Genomic DNA, 18,256 nt, shown 5'->3' on the forward strand with positions numbered 1-18,256 from the left:
GCCAGGATGGTCTCGATCTCCTGACCTCGTGATCCGCCCGTCTCGGCCTCCCAAAGTGCTGGAGATTACAGGCTTGAGCCACCGCACCCGGCCGGTTTCCTCTACTCTTACTCAAATATTAAAAGGTCTTTTAGCCTGATTTCCCTAGTTGGAGCTATAATGAGAGAGATTGCCAGCTTCTCATTTTCAGGGTGACCTCAGTTGTCACCCCTTCTCCCTAGACTTCCATGTATCCTGCTGTGTTGGTTTTTCTACAATAACTGGTAGCAGATTTGTGCCCTGGTTGAAGTTATGGGGTTTTAAACCCCTGCTTATCATTAGCGTAGAGGGGAGAAGGAAAGAGTAAAATTGAGAGAAAGAATACCTCCTCAGGAAAACTGTGGGAACATTCCAGGTATTTGGAAAACTCTGCTATATTTCCCTTCCAGGTGCCACCCAGCTGCTGGACCCAGAGGTACAGAGTACTTTACACATAGCTTTTCTTTTCTTTCTTTCTTTTCTTTTTTTTTTAAGATAGGGTCACCCAGGCTGGAGTATAGTGGTATGATCATGGCTCACTGCATCTTTGACCTCCTGGGCTCAAGCAGTCCTACCTCAGCCTCCTGAGTAGCTGGGACCACAGGTGTGTACCACCATGTCCAGCTAATTTTTAAAAAATTTTTTGTAGAGACAGGGTTTCCCTGTGTTGCCCAGGCTTGTCTCCCTGGGCTCCAATGATCCTCCTGTCTCAGCCTGCCAAAGTACTGAGATTATAGGCGTAAGCCACTGTGCCCAGCCCACACATAGCTTTTTGATTATCTCATAGAATTCCTCTGTGCCCCAAGACAGGATCTACCACAAACTCAGACACAGCTAGCAGTGTAAAGCATAGCGTCTGTTAAAGGGCCCCTCAACACCACTATAGGCTCAGGGAAGGTGAGGGTCCTTTAACCTTAACCATGTCCAACAGGCATTACATAAAGAAGAGAAGAATAATGAGAGGTGGAATTTGTCCCAGTTAGTAAAGGTCAGGTCAAAGGTAGTTGGTTTTGGTGCAACAGAAAGCACAGGGCAGGGAGGCATGAGACCCAAGGTAAGTTTGAACTCTGCTTCTGTCTATGTGACCTCGAGCTACTTCTCAACTCTGGGCTTTCATCTTCCACAAATATAGGATGGATTTGATGATCTCTAAGGCGCTTGCCAGACCTGACAGTCTGTAAATGTTCAGTGCCCCTAGGTGACTGTGCCTATTTCTCTGTGTGTTAGCTTAGATGTGAGTGCCCACTTGCTGCCAGCTGCCTACAAGCTATCTTCCTTTAGGGTTTGGCCTGCCACTCAGCTCCCTCTGCTAAGCATCCTGCTCTCTGGAGCAGTCTTTGATTGTCAGGAATATGTTCCAAAATAGATCTTAGAAAATTAATAAGCCCCATTGCCAATGGAGGACAGTACAAACCTGCATCCTCATATCCCCTGCCATTTTGAGAACAGTACCAGTGTTCCCCACAGCCCTAAGAACAGCTGCTAGTGTGACTGTGGTTGAGTGAGCAGTGCCATGTTGAGGTGGTGGAAAGTCTACTCTGAATCAAACAGCTGCTTTGAATGAACCCAACAATATTTCCTGAGCCAGCTAGCCCATTTCAGGAGCCTTAGGGGAAGATTCACTTGCTGAGAGGAGAGACTACTTACTTCTTCTATACCTTTTCTACTTCTCTGCTGCAGGCCACTTTGCAAAAGATTGTTTCATGCAACCAGGTGGGACCAAATACTCTCTGATACCTGATGAGGAAGAGGAAAAGGAAGAGGCAAAGTTAGCAGAGTTTGAGAAGCCTGACCCCACAAGGAATCCTTCTAGAAAAAGGAAGAAGGTGAATTCTACTTTGCTTTTATTTTATCTTGTCTTTTTCAGGTTTTAAGATGAAAATCTGAAAAGCCTCATGCAGCAGTACACACCTGTAGTCCCAGCTACTTGGGAGGATAAGGTGGGAGGATTGCTGGAGGCCAGAAGTTTAAGCCTGCAGTGAGCTATGATTATGCCTGTGAATAGCCACTGCGTTCCACTCTGAGCAGCATAGTGAGACCTAATCTCTAAGAATAATTTTTTTTATTTAGAAAAATGAAAATGTGCTTTTTGCAGAAATTTTAGAAATACTGAAAAATATAATGAAGCAAACCAAGATCTTCTGTAATCTTTCCACCCAAAGAAACTCTTATTAGCATTTTGTGGTATATTCTAATCTTTTTTCTTTTTTTGAGACAGGGTATCTTGCAGTGGCACGATCTTGGCTCACTGTAACCTCTGCCTCCCAGGTTCAAGCGATTCTCATGCCTCAGCCACCTGAGTAGCTGGACTACAGACATGCGCCACCATGCCCGGCTAATTTTTGTATTTTTAGTAGAGATGGGGGTTTTGCCTTGTGGGCCAGGCTGATCTCAAACTCCTGGCCTCAAGTGATCCACCCGCCTTGGCCTCTGAAAGTGCTGGGATTACAGGCATGAGCCATGACACCCATCCACTTTTTTCTAGGTAATAATAAATACAGATATATATAGCTACACATACATGTAAATACAAAATTGTGGTCATACTAGGTATAGTTTATACCTTTTTTTCATTTCACTTATCAAAAGAATTTCCTAGTATCCTTAACTATTCAAAAATTTGATTTAAGAGCAACATAATATTCTACCCTATGGCTGTGTGATGATATTTTAAATTACTTTCCTATTACTGGATATTTTTTATTACTTCCAACCTAAAGTTTTGGCCACATCTCTTATTGTTTTCTTGGATAAATTCCTAAGTAAGATTACTGAGTTAGGGCTTTAAGGCTCTTGATACATTTTATCAGATTGCCTTTCCAGAAGATACTTATCTGTCCCCAGCAGTGTATCAGAGCACCTGTCTCACTGAATTCCATCTCCTATATCTACTACTTTTGCCAGAGCAATTCATAAAACAGATACTATTGTGGTCCAGAAAGAAACAGTACATTTGTAACATGCTACACAGGAAATAAAAACTATTCTGCAGGTTGATCAGGAAATATTTCTTCTATCATGCAGGATTTTTCTAACTATGGCCAGTGTATTGACTTGTTTCGTTTTTAAATCTTTGGCAAACTTTTGTTGAGGGGTCATTTTGTACCAGGCATTGTAACTCTAGGAATACAAAAACTGTGATGAGGTTCTTGCCCTCAGTGGTTATTATCTATAGATTAATTATTATCTTAATTTTCTGGGTGAGGAAAAGGTCTCATTATACCATTACAAGAATTAGCCAAGTGCATGAATAATAATTTCCCAATCTATATATTCTCTTTCTGGGTGATCCTATCCTTCCTGAGACTTCAGCTGTATTACTGACTTCCACATCCTTAACTAGGATGCCATGGGTACCTGAAACTTTGGCTGGAGTCAGTCAAATCCAGACTTGAGGCTCTTCTGTGCTATTTACTAGCTATTAATTTAGGGCTTTATTTTTGATTTTTTTTTTCTTTTTTGAGATGGAGTGTCACTCTGTCTCCCAGGTTGGAGTGCAGTGGTGTGATCTCGGCTCACTGCAGCTTCCGCCTCCCAGGTTCCAGCAATTCTCCTGCCTCAGCCTCCTGAGTAGCTGGGACTACAGGCGCAAGCCACCATGCCTGGCTAATTTTTGTATTTTTTTTTAGTAGAGACAGCGTTTCACCATGTTGGCCAGGCTGGTCTCAAAATCCTGACCTCAAGTGATCCACCTGCCTTGACTTCCCAAAGTGTTGGAATTACAGACGTGAGCCACCGTGCCCAGCAAACCCATTTTTTCATTTTCAAAGTGGGATTGTTGTGATCTTTGATGACAATGTTCTTGCAGAGGGATGCCCGGCTCCCAAAAATAGATATAAAGCACTGACAAGTAAGTACCTAATTAGCGTTGGCTGTTGTGACAGCCCTAATTTCTTTTTTAGTCCTCCTTCCTAAACATACACACACACACACTACCACCATCACCACTACCACCAAAACTCTTGTTTCTATCTTTCTATCATATATTACCTATTAATGGCAGAAATACTCTTCCAGTCTCCCAAAAAAGAAACCAATGTCATTTATTTTCCTCTCCTTTTCCATCCCACATCTAGTCAGTCACCAAGTCCTGGCAGTGGTGCCTTTTTAGTACATATCTCAAAATTCTTTATCCCGTTCACATTCCCAGTGCTACTGTACAGTTTATCCCCTCACTTCTCTTACATTCAGACTATTGAATGCTGTAGCCTAGGGAGTTTAAAAAAATACATATTTGTATTTTTTTTACAAATATATATTTGTGTTTGTAAATATTTATTTAAAATATGTATTTTAGAATATTTTAAATATTCTAAATATTTTAAAATATGTATTTAAAATACATATTTGTATTTTACCTCTGCCTCTTAGGTACCATGTTTACAGGGCCTAGGTCTGGGCTTTTTTTTTTTTTTTTGAAGCACCTATTTTGGCTGGGCATGGTGGCTCATGCCTGTAATCCCAGCTGAGACTGGAGGATAGCCCGAGTCCAGGAGTTTGAGACCAGCCTAGGCAACATAGGGAGACCATGTCTCTATAAAACATAGAGACAATTAGCTGGGCATGGTGGGGCATGGCCTGTGGTCTCAGCTACTCAGGAGGCTGAGTGGGGAGGATCGCTTGGACCCAGGGGATAAGGCAGCAGTGAGCTGTGATTATGCCACTGTACTCTGCCTGGGCAACAGAGCGAGACCCTGCCTCAAAACAACAACAAAACCACCTACTTTATGTCACTGCCCATTTCTGTTCATTGTTGATTTCTCACCTTATGCTTTAACTCTGAATGTTGGGGTATTTCAAGGTAATCTCATCCTATCCTATGGTTTTAAATATCATCCCTATACTCATAACCCCCAAATTAAGTGCTTGTATCTGTATTTTATCCAAATCTGCATTGCTATTCTTGACTTTTTCTCTGGAACTCCAAATTTAGTTAATAGACTGCCTACTTGATGTCTACATCTGGTTGTCTAGTTAGCATCAAGTTTAACACACCTGCAAGACTTAGTTTTCCTAACCAAAGCTGCTCTTTCCACATTTGACCCTGTCTCAGTGATTGGAACTCATTGACCCATTTGATAAGCCAAACTCTGCAGCCTTTTTGTATAGAGTTTTTTGTTTGTTTTTGTGGTAAAATATACACAACATAAAATTTACCATTATAGAAGTGTACTGTTCATTGGCATTAAATACATTCGTATTCTTGTACAGCCATCACCATCTTTCATCTCAAGAGCTCTCTATACTCATTAAACAGTAACGCCCCCCATTCACCCCTCCTCCCTGCACCTGCAACCACTGTTCTACTTTCTGTCTCGGAACCATATGGTATTTGTCTTTCTGTGACTGGAATATTTCACTTAGCATAATGTCCTTAAAGTTCATTTGCGTTGTAGCATATGTCAGAATTTTCTTCCTTTTTAAGCGCAAATAATATTCTGCTCAGTGTATTTATTTTTTGAAGCAGGATCTTGTGCTGTTGCCCAGGCTGGAGTGCAGTGGCACAATCATGTCTCACTGCAGCCTCAACTTCCTGGGCTCAAGTGATCCAGGAGTGTGCCACCACACCCAGCTAATTTAGTTTTTGTAAAGATGGGGTCTTGCTGTGTTGCTCAGCCTGGTCTTCAACTCCTGGCCTCAAGCAGTCTTCCCACCTTGGCCTCCCAAAGTGCGGGGATTACAGGCATGAGCCACCACATCCGGCCACATTTTATGTATATAACACATTTTGCTTATCCATTTATTTGTGGTGAACACTTGGGCTGCTTCCATATTCTGGCTATTGTAAATAATGCTGCTGTGAACATGGATATATAAATATCTCTGAGACCCACCTCTTCTTTCTTTTTGGTATATACCCAGTAGTAGAATTACTGGATCATATATTCTGTTTTTAATATTTTGAGGAACCCCTCTGTTTCCCATTGTACATTCCCATAATGCACAGGGGTTCCAGTGTCTCTACATCCTTGCCAACACTTATTTTCTGGGTTTTGTGTTTTGGAGAGTAGCCATCCTAATGCGTGTAAAGTGACATCTCATTATCGTTTTTATTTGCATTTCCCTAATGATTAGTGATATTGAATACCTTTTCATGTGCTTATTGGCCATATATTTATTTTCTTTGGAAAAATGGCTATTTAAGTTCTTTGCCTATTTTGCATAAGGTTGTTTATTTTGTTGTTGTTGATATGTGGGAATTTTTATATGTTCTGGATATCAATCCCATCAGAGATATATGGTTTGCAAATATTTTCTCCTAATCTGTGGATTGTCTTTTTACTCTGTTGATAGTGTCCCTTTTTACCCCATCAGATTTAGATTTTTTAAAATAGTGGTAAAGAACATATAACATTTACCATCTTAACTGTTTTTAAGTGTACGGTTCAGTATATTCATGATAGTATTCATTGCACAAAAAAAAATTTAATCTTGGTTAAGTTAAACTTACCTTTTTTCCCTCATTGCTGATGCTTTTAGTGTTATATTCAAGAAATCATTGCCGAATCCAATGTCATGAAGCTTTTCCCTTATATTTTTTCTAAGAGTTTTGTAGTTTTAGCTCTTATGTTTAGGCCTTTGATCCATTTTGAGTTTATTTTTGTATGTATGTACAGAAACACTTTGCACGTAGATCTCTAGTTTTTAAAACACCATAGGTTGAAAAGACTGTCCTTTTCCCCACTGAATGGTCTTGGCACCCTGTTGAAAATCATTTGACCAAATAAGTGAGGATTTATTCTGTCACTAGTCTATATGTCTGTCTTTATGTCAGTACCACACTGTTTTGATTACTGTAGCTTTTTAGTACACTTTGAAGTTGGGAATTGTGGATCCTCCAGCTTTGTTCTTTTTCAAGATTGTTTAGGCTACTTGGGGTCCTTTGAAAGATTTCATATGAATTTTAAGATAGATTTTTATATTTTTGCAAATTTTGATAGTGATTGCATTTAATCTGTAGATTGCTTTGGATAGTATGGACATTTCAGCTGTACTAAATCTTCCAATCCATGAAAATTGGATATCTTTCTGTTGATTTGTATCTTCTTTAATTTCAGCAACATTTTGTAATTTTCTGTATACATGTCTTTCATCTCCTTGGTTAAGTTTCTTCCTAAGTATTTTATTCTTTTTGATGCTACTGCGTGAATTGTTTTCTTAATTTTTTTTCCGATTGCTCCTTGTTACTGTATAGAAACAACTGATTTTAGCATGTTGGTTTTGTATTCTGCAACTTTGCTAAATTCATTTATTCGTTCTAACAGGATTTTTTTGTGGAATCTTTAGGGTTTTCTACATAGAAGATCATGTCATCTGTAAACAGAGATAATTTTCTTGCAGATTTAGTTTTTGTTTTTGTTTTTTTTTCTTTTGAGGCAGAGTCTTGCTGTATCGCCCAGGCTGGAGTACAGTCACATGATCGTGGCTCACTGCTGCCTTGATGTCCTGGGCTCAAGCCAGATCTAGATTTAAAAAAATTTTTTTTTGAGGCGGAGTCTCGCTCTGTCACCCAGGTTGGAGTGCAGTGGTGGGATCTTGGCTCACTTCAAGCTCTGCCTCCTGGGTTCACACCATTCTCCTGCCTCAGCCTCCCACATAGCTGGGACTACAGGCGCCCACCACCACACCCGGCTAATTTTTTTGTATTTTTAGTAGAGACGGGGTTTCACCGTGTTAGCCAGGATGGTCTCAATCTCCTGACCTTGTGATCCACCCACCTCAGCCTCCCAAAGTGCTAAGATTACAGATGTGAGCCACTGCGCCTGGCCCAGATCTAGATTTTTAACTGTGATTCTATTTGTATGTTCTAAGCATTATTCTTTCTCTTTTAACCTTTTAGAGGTTCCAAGCATTATTCTTTCTCTTTTAACCTTTTAGAGGTAAACGGTACTTGTTATATTCCTAAAGTGGTTATATGGATATCTCACTTCTGTGGGTCTTTGGTTGAGTCCTTTTTGCTGAATATATCGAGTATAATTTTTTATTCCTTTGTTTCTAAAGCTGCTTTGAAATATGTATTTTAGTTCACCAAGCCAATTATTGAGGATCTGCTAGGTATGAGGCTCTTTACGACCTGCTTATTCAATCTACTACCCAGCCCTCCATTGCCTTTCACTTAGTAGAGGAATTGTCTGATGAACAATGACAGTAATAATTATTATACATTATTATTTTGTAAAAGTATCTTTGGCTGGGCTCGGTGGCTCATGCCTGTAATCCCAGCACTTTGGGAGGCCAAGGTGATGGATCACTTGAAGTCAGGAGTTTGAGACCAGCCTGACCAACATGGCAAAACCCCGTCTCTACTAAAAATACATAAATTAGCCAGGCGTGGTGGCGAGGGCCTGTAATCCTAGCTACTTGGGAGGCTGAGGCAGGAGAATTGCTTGAACGCAGGAGGCAGAGGTTGCAGTCAGCCGGGATTGCGCCACTGTACTCCAGCCTGGGCGACAGAGTGAGACTCCATCTCAAAAAAAAAAAAGTATCTGTGTGTATATGAACTTCTAACTCATGAGCCCTCTTTGATTAGAAGGGTATAATTTTCCTCTTGATGCCTACTATTTCTACCAAGATAGCATCTAGCATCGTTGTCCTTTCACCTCATTGTTAAGCCTGTCATTATCTTTTATGCCTCATATTTGTTTAGTGCTTACAGTTTATAAAATACCTTCCTTTTTTGTTTCTTTTTATCATTATACAATCCTATGAGATAGCCAGAACAGGTATTATTGTTGGCCATGTTGGCCACCATTTTACACATGAGTAAAATGGAGCTTCAGAGAAATTGACATAACTCACCGGAAGTCACACAAATATAAGAGATAATGCCGTAAAAAGAACCCATGTCTTCGGATTACTAACAATATTCTTTTCTGTATATCACACTTCAGCCATTTATTTAACTCTTCAATTATTCATTTATTGAACAAATATATATTATCTTCATAGGTATCCAGCATTGTGTTAGGTACTTGACATATCAGGATTCATCAGGTCAGTTTTTGGTGGGTTTTTGTTTTGTTCCCAGCTACCGTTAGCAGCCATGTGATGTTATCTATTGATTTGTTTCTGTTCACAACTGTAAACCAAGATTCCAGCCCTCCTGACTGTTTCCTTTTACCTTCTAAATCTTGGATTCCAGTAGGAGGTTGGTTTTCCTTACCAGTAAAATCATCTGCCTGAGATAGCTTTTTGGTGTGTAAGTGGCAGATTTGGACACTTGTTTTAGGGCTCGTCAGCTCTGAGAGCCAAATATGGAACTGAGTAGATTTGTGAAGGAACATGCCTTTAGCAGTCCATGCTCCTAAGTTGGACAGTGGAGAGGAGGAATGCCTGGCATGTAGAAGGGCATATATAATAGTAACTCGTGAAGTTCAGTTAATGCATTTCTAACAGTTAAAAAAGTAACTCATGAAATAAAGATCATATAGTACCTACACTCAAGCAGCTAATCACATAAGGAGAAAGATAAGCAGCCAAGGTATGTGTGGTGGTAAAGGATAGAAACACATTCCAAGGTGAGGTTATTTGATCTTATGGACATCCAAGGACAGGAAATGCAGTGTAGTCAGGCCACGTAGGACTAGAACTGGAAAGTTTCATTAGGTTCTCATCTCTGTTTCTTCACAAGTCTGTTTCATTGCCTCGCTTTTTGTAGTCTGGTGGAAGGACAATGCAAAGCCTCTAAGACAGAAAATGGTAGACCTGTTGAGGAACCACCAGAAATAGCCCAGGATAAGGAAAGGATGTCACCTTTTACAAATAATGCCTGGTACTTAATAGGAATACATGCACTAACTACCTGTGAGTAGATAGACTTCATAATCTGTGCTCTCTGTCATTCCTTGGGTGTCTTCACTCAGTGAGACCTGCCCTCAGATTGCAGAGTAATAGGTATTGACTCCTGCTGCTGGCAGTGAGCGATAGTGAAGGGAGCAGGGGCAGGAGTAAGAATAGCAGATCTTCCTAACCTTGAGCCTTCCCAAACCTGTTTTCATTAAAACATACGTGTATTGAATGCCTTTTCCCACAAGTCCAGGATGCATTGGTTTAGTTGTGTGCATCTGGCATCATGAACAATTTTTGTCCCAGTGACTGAATGTTGTAAGTAATTTTTCTTGGGCATAATTCGAATAAAAGGAAACTGTGTGTTGCAATTGGAAATGGGCTATGAAATGGTTGGTAAAATAGAAATGGAGGTTTTATAGTAAATCCCTGGATAATCTTCTGATGAACTTGTGGTCTGTGCTTTACTGGCCTCTTTCATTAATCATATGCCATCGTAGGTCTTTCCGAATCAGTGTTATGTTATGAGGAAGTATATGCCTTGGGGACCAAGCTGCCCACTGATTATAGTAAACTTTAGATATATTTGATTCAGAATATAATTTTCTTTTGATTTTACTATATGGTTTTCTGCTTTATCATATATAGAAGAACAAGAAATAGGAATGTCATTCTTTGGCTGCAGTGTTAGCTCTGTCCTGCTGTCCAGAGAACTTCTTCTGGTGCCTATACAGAGAAAGGTTGCCAGTCCTGAGCCCACTCAGGGACACGTTCTCTGCCTATTCAGATAGAGCAGAGAGGGTTGCCCAGTGTTGCCTACTCAGAAGCCTTCAGTGGTTCCCTTTCTTCTATGGCATAAAGTCTAAGTTCCTTTAAGACTCTTCACAGTCTGCCCAGCTTCCTAGCATTGTTTCCCACCAGTTTCTTCCCACACACTATACTCCAGCTTCATTCATTAATAGAGCTTCTACTGTGTGCTAAGCTCTATTCTGGCCACTGCAGGTAAAGTACTGAGCAAAACAGGTAAAATCCCTATCTTCATGGCACTTAGATTCTAATGGATGGAGTCGACTGATACAGATAATAAACTAGTAAACAAATGCAAAATAGTAAAAATAATGTATCAAGTAGTGATAAGTGCTATAGAGAAAAATTAATTTGATTATGGGAGATAGGGAGTCCTAGAATGAGGATGTGGGGAGCAGGTGACTTTCATTTTCAGTAGGATGGTAAGGCCAGGCCTTTCTTTCTTTCTTTTTTTCTTTTTTCCTTTGAGATGGAGTTTTGCTCTCGTTGCCCAGGCTGGAGTGCAATTAATGGTGCGATCTCAGCTCACCACAACCTCTGCCTCCTGGGTTCAAGTGATTCTCCTGCCTCAGCCTCCCGAGTAGCTGGGATTACAGGCATACGCCACTGTGCCCAGCTAATTTTGTATTTTTAGTAGAGACAGGGTTTCTCCATGTTGTTAAGGCTGGTCTTGAACTCCCGACCTCAGGTGATCCACCTGCCTCGGCTTCCCAAAGTGCTGAGATTACAGACGTGAGCCACTGTGCCCGGCCTAGGCCAGATCTTTCTCATGAAGTGTCGTTTGAGTAGATATCAGAAGGAAGTGAGGACACAGGCTATTCAGATAAGTGGAGAGAGAGCATTTCAGCAAATGTAACAGCTGATGTTGGGAAAGAGTGTGGCATGATTAAGGAACATTAAGGACGCCAGTGTGGCTACAGTGTAATGAATGAAAAGAGAGTGGTAGGAGAGGAAGTTAGATCAGAAGGAACCCAGGTCATTGGGGTCTTATAGGTGATTGGGAGGATTTCATCTTTCACTTGAGTGAGATGGATATTATTAGAGGTTTTGAGCAGAGGAATGACATGATCTGACTTCTTTTTAAGAGAATTATTCTGGCTGCTATGTGGAAACTTAGATGGTCAGAAAGCAAGAGTAGAAGCAGTGAGTTGATAGATAATCCAGGTGAGAGATGATGGTGACTTGGACTAGAATGACAGTGGTAAAAATGATGAGAAAGGAGTTGAAGTGTGTATATATTTTGAAGATATAAGAGCAAGTGAGGATGGCATCAAAATTTTTGGACTGAGTAACTGGAAGATTTGAGTTAAGAGAAGAAATGCAGGAGAAGTAAGTGTCGGAGTAGGGAGCAGTCAGGAGTTTAGTTTGAGTTGCTATCTACGCAGATGGAAAGAAAGCTGGGAGAGTCTAGGTTTGGGAGGGGGCGGGGCATAGAAATTGAGATGCCTATCAGATATTCAAGTAGACCGTAGAGTAGACAATGGATATATAGTTTGAAGTTCAAGGGAGAGGCCCAGGTAAGATATATAAATTTGGGAGTCATCTACATATAGATGGTATTTATGGTCATGAGATCACCTGCAGAGTAAATATAGGGAAGAGAAGGGATTAAAGGACCGAGGCCGAGAGTGCTCAACACTTAGAGGTTATTGAGATGAGGATGAACTAGCAAAGAACTAGCAAAGACTGGAAAGGAATAGCCAAGGAAGTTTGTAGAAAAGTAAGAGAATGTGGTAGAAATAACATGAGGAATGTGTTCTAGGTAAGATGGTCTGTATCTATCTTGACTGACCAAGTAAATAAGACCCAATAATTGACCACTAGATTTAGCCACGTGGAGGTTATCGGTCATTTTGTTTGTTTTTGTAGAGACAGGGTCTCACTATGTTTTCCAGACTGGTCTCGAACTCCTGAGCTCAAGAGATCTATGTGCCTTTAGAAAATTAAGTACTAGCTGGGTGTGGTGGCTCATGCCTGTAATCCCAGCACTTTAGGAGGCTGAGGCAGGTGGATCACTTGAGGTCAGGAGTTTGAGACCAGCCTGGCTAATGTGGTGAAACCCCAACTGTATTAAAAAAAAACAAAAAAAACAAAACTTAGCCGGGCGTGGTGGCATGCGCCTATAGTCCGAGCTACTTGGGACGACAAAGTGATTCAAGGAGAATTGCCTGAACCCAGGAGCCAGATGCTGCAGTGAGCCGAGATCACACTACTGCACTCCAGCCTGAGTGACAAAGCAAGACTCCATCCTAAAAATAAGTAAATAAATAAAATAGAAAATTAAGTACTCAATAAATGTTCGCTGCTATATTCTTTTTTTAGTTTTTGCTTTTATTTTTGTTTTTCTCTCACACTGAGCTGCTGCTATCCTGTTTTAGAACTATAGTGAAAATGGGTAGATTAGCTGCCCTAGCAAGGGATATGTGCTTTTCCTAGAGAGCAGTCTTTGAGATGTTTGAGTAGTGGCTTCTTTCCAGTGGCCCTCTTGACCTGCACCATGGGCTCATACCCCTATGCCATTTAAAAATTTTTTTATTTTTAATTTTCTGTTTCCATCTGATACTTGAATCCATGTCATTTTTTTACCCATTGTCTTGTTTCCCTTCTCACTTGAATGAAGTTGAGAGAGCAGAAGCTTGGTTCATCTTCTGGCTCTGTTTTCCACCACCCCAACTCCCAACTTTGCTTTTGAACTATAACTTTTTTTTTTTTTTTTTGAGATGGAGTTTCGATCTTGTTGCCCAGGCTGGAGTGCAATGGCACAATCTCAGCTCACCCCAACCTCTGCCTCCTGGGTTCAAGCGATTCTCTTGCCTCAGCCTCCCGAGTAGCTGGGATTACAGGCATGCGCCACCACGCCTGGCTAATTTTGTTTTTGTGTGTGTATGTGTTTTGTTTTTTGTTTTGAGACAGAGTTTTGCTCTTCTTGCCCGGGCTGGAGTGCAGTGGCGTGATCTCGGCTCACTGCAGCCTCCGCCTCCGAGGCTTAAGCGATTCTCCTGCCTCAGCCTCCCAAGTAGCTGGGATTACAGGCATGCGCCACCACGCCCAGCTGATTTTTGTATTTTTAGTAGAGACAGGGTTTCTCTATGTTGGTCAGGCTGGTCTCAACCTCCTGACCTCAGGTGATCCACCCACCTTGGCCTCCCAAAGTGGTGGGATTACAGGCATGAGCCACGGCAACCGGCTGAATTATAACTTCGGATGTGATTGTTCTTTCGTTCTGTAGCTCAAGGCTAGACACACAGGGAGAAAGACACCATTTGCTGGAGGATTGGATTGTCTTTGTTCAGGCTACAAAAGAGCTTTTGCATCAAAGTTGAGGTCTAGGAGAAGGCCATCTCCTTGAGCCCTTCGTGCTAGCTAGAGTCCATGTTCCAGCATGCCAGGACTCTGTAGTGATTTGTTTTTATCTTCCCTCCTCCTGAGCCTTCATCGTTGAGAAAGAACAAAGTGGAAATAGTGCCAAACTCTTGTGTTAGAAAGTATAGTGGTTTTGCCGCTTTGGCCTTGGTCGACTCACTTTACATTTCTGAGTTGCAGTTTTTCCATCTGTAAAATGGGAATAATAACTAATGAATTTTGACTCTACAGGCTATTATTATAAGATAAGGATGCAAAAAGCTTGATAAACTAAAGCACTGTTTAGGTGTAAGGCAGTATTATTACTCTCCTCACTTCTTTATCCAGACTGGACCAGGCTTGCAGGGAACTGGTGCCAGACTCTGTATTTTCATTTTCACTTTCCCAGTATCTTCCGCTATGTAAGGGGCAGAACCCAGTGAGGCTCCTGACCCCATAATATCCTGTGATGGACTTCCATGGTCTTGCCATCCAGGAAGGTTCAGCAACATAGCTAAACTTGATTTGCCAACTCTCAGCTTCCCCCAGCCATGGTTGGTTATAGCTTGGTAATGTGGGTCTGAGAAGCTTTGTTCCCTTCTCTCTACTCCATTGGAGATGCCAAGGAAGAATTGTTATTTCATCTCCTCTTAAAACGTTGACTTATCTCCTGTAGGTGCTTGGCCAGGCTGTCAGAACATCCTGGGAATTAATGAAAGAAAAATACATATAGCTCCCACTAAGTGACTATAATGTGTCAGGCACTATAGTTAGTGCTTATCTTGTTTAAACCTGATAGCATCCTTTGAAATAGGTACTTACTATTTCCAGTTTACTGAAAAGAAAACTGAGGTTCAAAAAAGTTAAATCTCTTGTTCTAAGTCACATAGTGAGTTAAGTTGCAGAGCTAGAATTTGAACTTAATTCTATCTTATTCCAAAATTTGTTGTTCTAATGACCATACCATGAGGCCTCGTGTTGCTATACAGAAAGAGGGGCCATGTACTACATAAGAAAACTCAGGAGATTTCCATTCATATGATCTACTTGAAGATCCCAACTGTACCTATGCCATCTGGGACAAGTGGCTTTCAACTTTTCCAAGCCTTAGATACTATCTCATTAACTTGTCACCATAGGTGTTTTTTTTTTTTTTTTTTTTTTCTTGTTTGTTTGTTTGTTTGTTTTGGCAAGGGGTTATTTATTTATTTGAGGCAGGGTCTTGCTTAGTTGCCCAAGCTGGAGTGCAGTGGTGGGATTATGGCTCACTGCAACTTCCAACTCTCGGGCTCAAGCAGTCCTCCCACCTCAGCTTCCTGAGTAGCTGGGACTACAGGCTTGCGGGACCACACCCGGCCAATTTTTGTATTTTTAGTAGAGACAGGGTTTCACCATGTTGGCCAGGATCGTCTCAATCTCCTAACTTCATGATCCACCTGCCTTGGCCTCCCAAAGTGCTGGGATTACAGGCATGAGCCACCGCGCCTGGCCAGTAGATGTTATTCTTATCTCCAGTTTACCTTTGAAGGGAACAGGCCTCAGTGAGTTGAGATGACTTGCCCACGGATGCAGAATAGTAAATGGCAGAGCCAGAACTCAGGTCCAGGTCTGTCTGACATCTGCTTCAGAGTTCCACCATTTTTCACAGCCAGCTCCTAAGACCTGGTGTATCATTCAGCTAGATTTATAGCTCTGAGTGTGCTGGTTGGAAGCTGGCATCCTTTTCTGCTCTCTCTCTCCTCCCATACTTTCTCCCTCTTCTTAGAAACCTTACAGAGGCAATATAGGTATTTGAAATTCAAAGAAGAGATTTATGCCGTGCTTAAAATCTGCTCATGCTGCCCCATTAGACACCTGGGAATCTGCCTCTCGTCCTTTGTATGGGTTTGTACTGTTACTTTGGTAGCATGGTGTGGTGGGTATAGTTTTGGGAAAGTTCTTTCTCAGCTCTTTTCTTTATGAATATAATCTTGTGAAGTGGCTGTAAAGTTAGAGATGATGAATATTCAAGGGTAGAAAGTACAGGCTTATTATTTGATGGCAGTTATTTCCCCTGGCACCAGGATCTAATAGAAACCAGAATAGGAGTCAGGAGTTCTAAATCTTTTACTCCTGTTCTTTGACCTTGGATATGTGAGTCACTGTTTCTAGATAGACTGGCTAGTCTTTAGGGACCCCTTTCAGCTTTAATATCCTGCACTTTAAAAAATAAAAGTAATAAGATGCTTGTTTTAAAAAAAAATCAAATTGGACAGAAGTATTTGAAGGAAAAAGTGAAAGACCCATATCCTTTCCCCCATTCAATTCATTCCCAACGTGTAACATTTATTACCAGTTTGATGTATCCTTTTCAGTGTTCTCTGTGTACACTAAATATACACAAGTATGTATAACATACACACTTTATATCATGTGCATGTATATATGAATACACATGTATGTGTTATACACACTGGAACCTACAATATTATGTCTTGGTTCTTTTACTTAACATGTTTTAGCTGTTTTTTTCTTGTTAGTACTTAAAGATTTACTTTATTGTTTTCAATGTCTTATACTTTATTAAGTGTTGGCTGGGCATGGTATCTCACACCTGTAATCCCAGCACTTTGGGAGGCCAAGGTGGGCAGATTGCTTGAGTTTAGGAGTTTGAGGCCAGCCTGGGCAACATGGAGAAACCCCATCTCCATAAAAATTAGCAGGGTGTGGTGATGCATACCTGTGGTCCCTCCCAGCTACTTGGGAGGCTGAGGTGGGAGGATTGCTTGAGCCCAAGAGATTGAGGTTGCAGTGAGCTGTGATCGTGCCACTGCACTGCACTCCAGCCTGGGCAACAGAGCGAGACTGTCTAAAAGAAAATCAAGTGGTCCCCTATTGATTATGTGCTATAATTTTTCCTTTTTTAGAGATGAGATCTCGCTATGTTAGCCAGGTTGATCTTGAACTCCTGGCCTCAAGCATTCCTCCCACCTCGGCCTCCCAAAGTGCTAGGATTGCAGGTGTGAGCCATTGCACCTGACCAATTATGTGCTATGGTTGTTTAAAGCAAATATACACTACAATGTTGATTTTTAAAATTTTCTTTTCAGGAGAAGAAGAAAAAGAAACATAGAGATAAGAAGTCATCTGACTCTGACAGCTCAGACTCTGAGAGTGATACAGGCAAGAGGGCAAGGCACACATCAAAAGACAGCAAGGCAGCAAAGAAGAAGAAAAAGAAGAAGAAGCACAAGAAGAAGCACAAGGAGTGAGAGCAGAAAGAGTGTAGGGGGTGGTTGAGAGTAAGGAACCAGGAGCCTTATTCCTTGAGACTCCTGGAAAGACTCAATAGTGAGAATGTAGCCTCCCACCCCATTAACTTTGCTTCCATGGGAGATGGCTTCCCCTCATGCAACAGGCAGGTTTGGGAGTTAGAGGTCAAAAGCAGCTGCCTGAATGAGTTGTTGTTTCCTTGTCACTCCTGGTCCTTTTGCAAGTGAACCCTGCAGCTCACACATTCATTTGCCCAACTTCTTCATTCAGCAGGAGGTCCTATTACCCTTTCCAGCTGCCACTGCCAGAGCTGGATTCCTGTAAAGGAGTCCAGGCTAGAGCCACAGAGACTGTTGTGGAGGTGAGTTCGACTGTAGTTAGAGAAGAGTGATTGGACCCTTCCTATTGGTCTGTCCTAGACCGATTGGTGGGTGATCTCTCCTGCATCCAACATGGGAGCAGAGAGAGACTGGCAGCAGGAGGGGGAACATGGTGAGAAGTGGTGCTCACTTCTCCCATTCCTCCTAACATAGTTCTATGCTAGAAGTGGCATCCAGCGGCCACAGCTAGAAAACAGTCTGCAGTGTGACTTAACTTGTGTATTGCATTCCAGCAGATGACTGAACCAGACAGCGAAGCCAAGATCATTGTTCTACTTTGTATTTACTACTGTGTGAATCAGTTGATTCTACTTCAGGTCCTTGCTTAAATTCCTGTCACTAAATGGAAATGTGTTTGGTTTTAAACTTACCAAAAGTTATTTTTCCTATAATCCTTCTTCCCGGGTAACTTACAGACTTAAAGTCACTGAGCCTGCATTAGCTGACGAAAACATTTAATATGTTACCTTAGACCTTGGAGAGATGCCCAGCAGAGGTACAGAGCCAAAGGCACTAGCAGATCACAGCCTTCTTGGGAGATCAGTTATAAGCCCTCCCTTTTATAATGATCAGATGCCCTCTTCCCTCAGAGTTGATTAGAGAAGCAGTAAGAATTTATAGTCATGAGTACTAGCCTGGCGCACAGGTCAGCATTCCTCTTGGCCAGTGGT

At 41.5% G+C, this 18,256-nt stretch overlaps 1 protein-coding gene across 6 annotated transcripts in view; it reads left to right on the top strand.

Annotated features, from left to right (window-relative positions):
- The window catches only part of ZCCHC17 (zinc finger CCHC-type containing 17), a 71,598-nt gene extending 53,645 nt beyond the window's left edge, over positions 1 to 17,953 (top strand). For 4 of the 6 annotated variants that reach the window (XM_010353686.2, XM_030942517.1, XM_010353694.2 and 1 more), the window contains 2 exons: positions 1,699 to 1,844; positions 17,043 to 17,951. In XM_010353686.2, coding sequence (XP_010351988.1) covers positions 1,699 to 1,844; positions 17,043 to 17,204 — 308 coding nt within the window. In that variant the 3' untranslated portion in view covers positions 17,205 to 17,951. Of the gene's footprint in view, positions 1 to 1,698; positions 1,845 to 17,042 lie in introns of all 6 variants that reach the window. The other 2 variants (XM_010353678.2, XM_010353699.2) reach the window with 2 other exon arrangements.
- Positions 17,954 to 18,256: the final 303 nt, after the last annotated feature.

This window comes from Rhinopithecus roxellana, chromosome 12 (assembly GCF_007565055.1).
Source record: "Rhinopithecus roxellana isolate Shanxi Qingling chromosome 12, ASM756505v1, whole genome shotgun sequence".
In the NCBI taxonomy this organism is placed as follows: Eukaryota; Metazoa; Chordata; class Mammalia; order Primates; family Cercopithecidae; genus Rhinopithecus; species Rhinopithecus roxellana.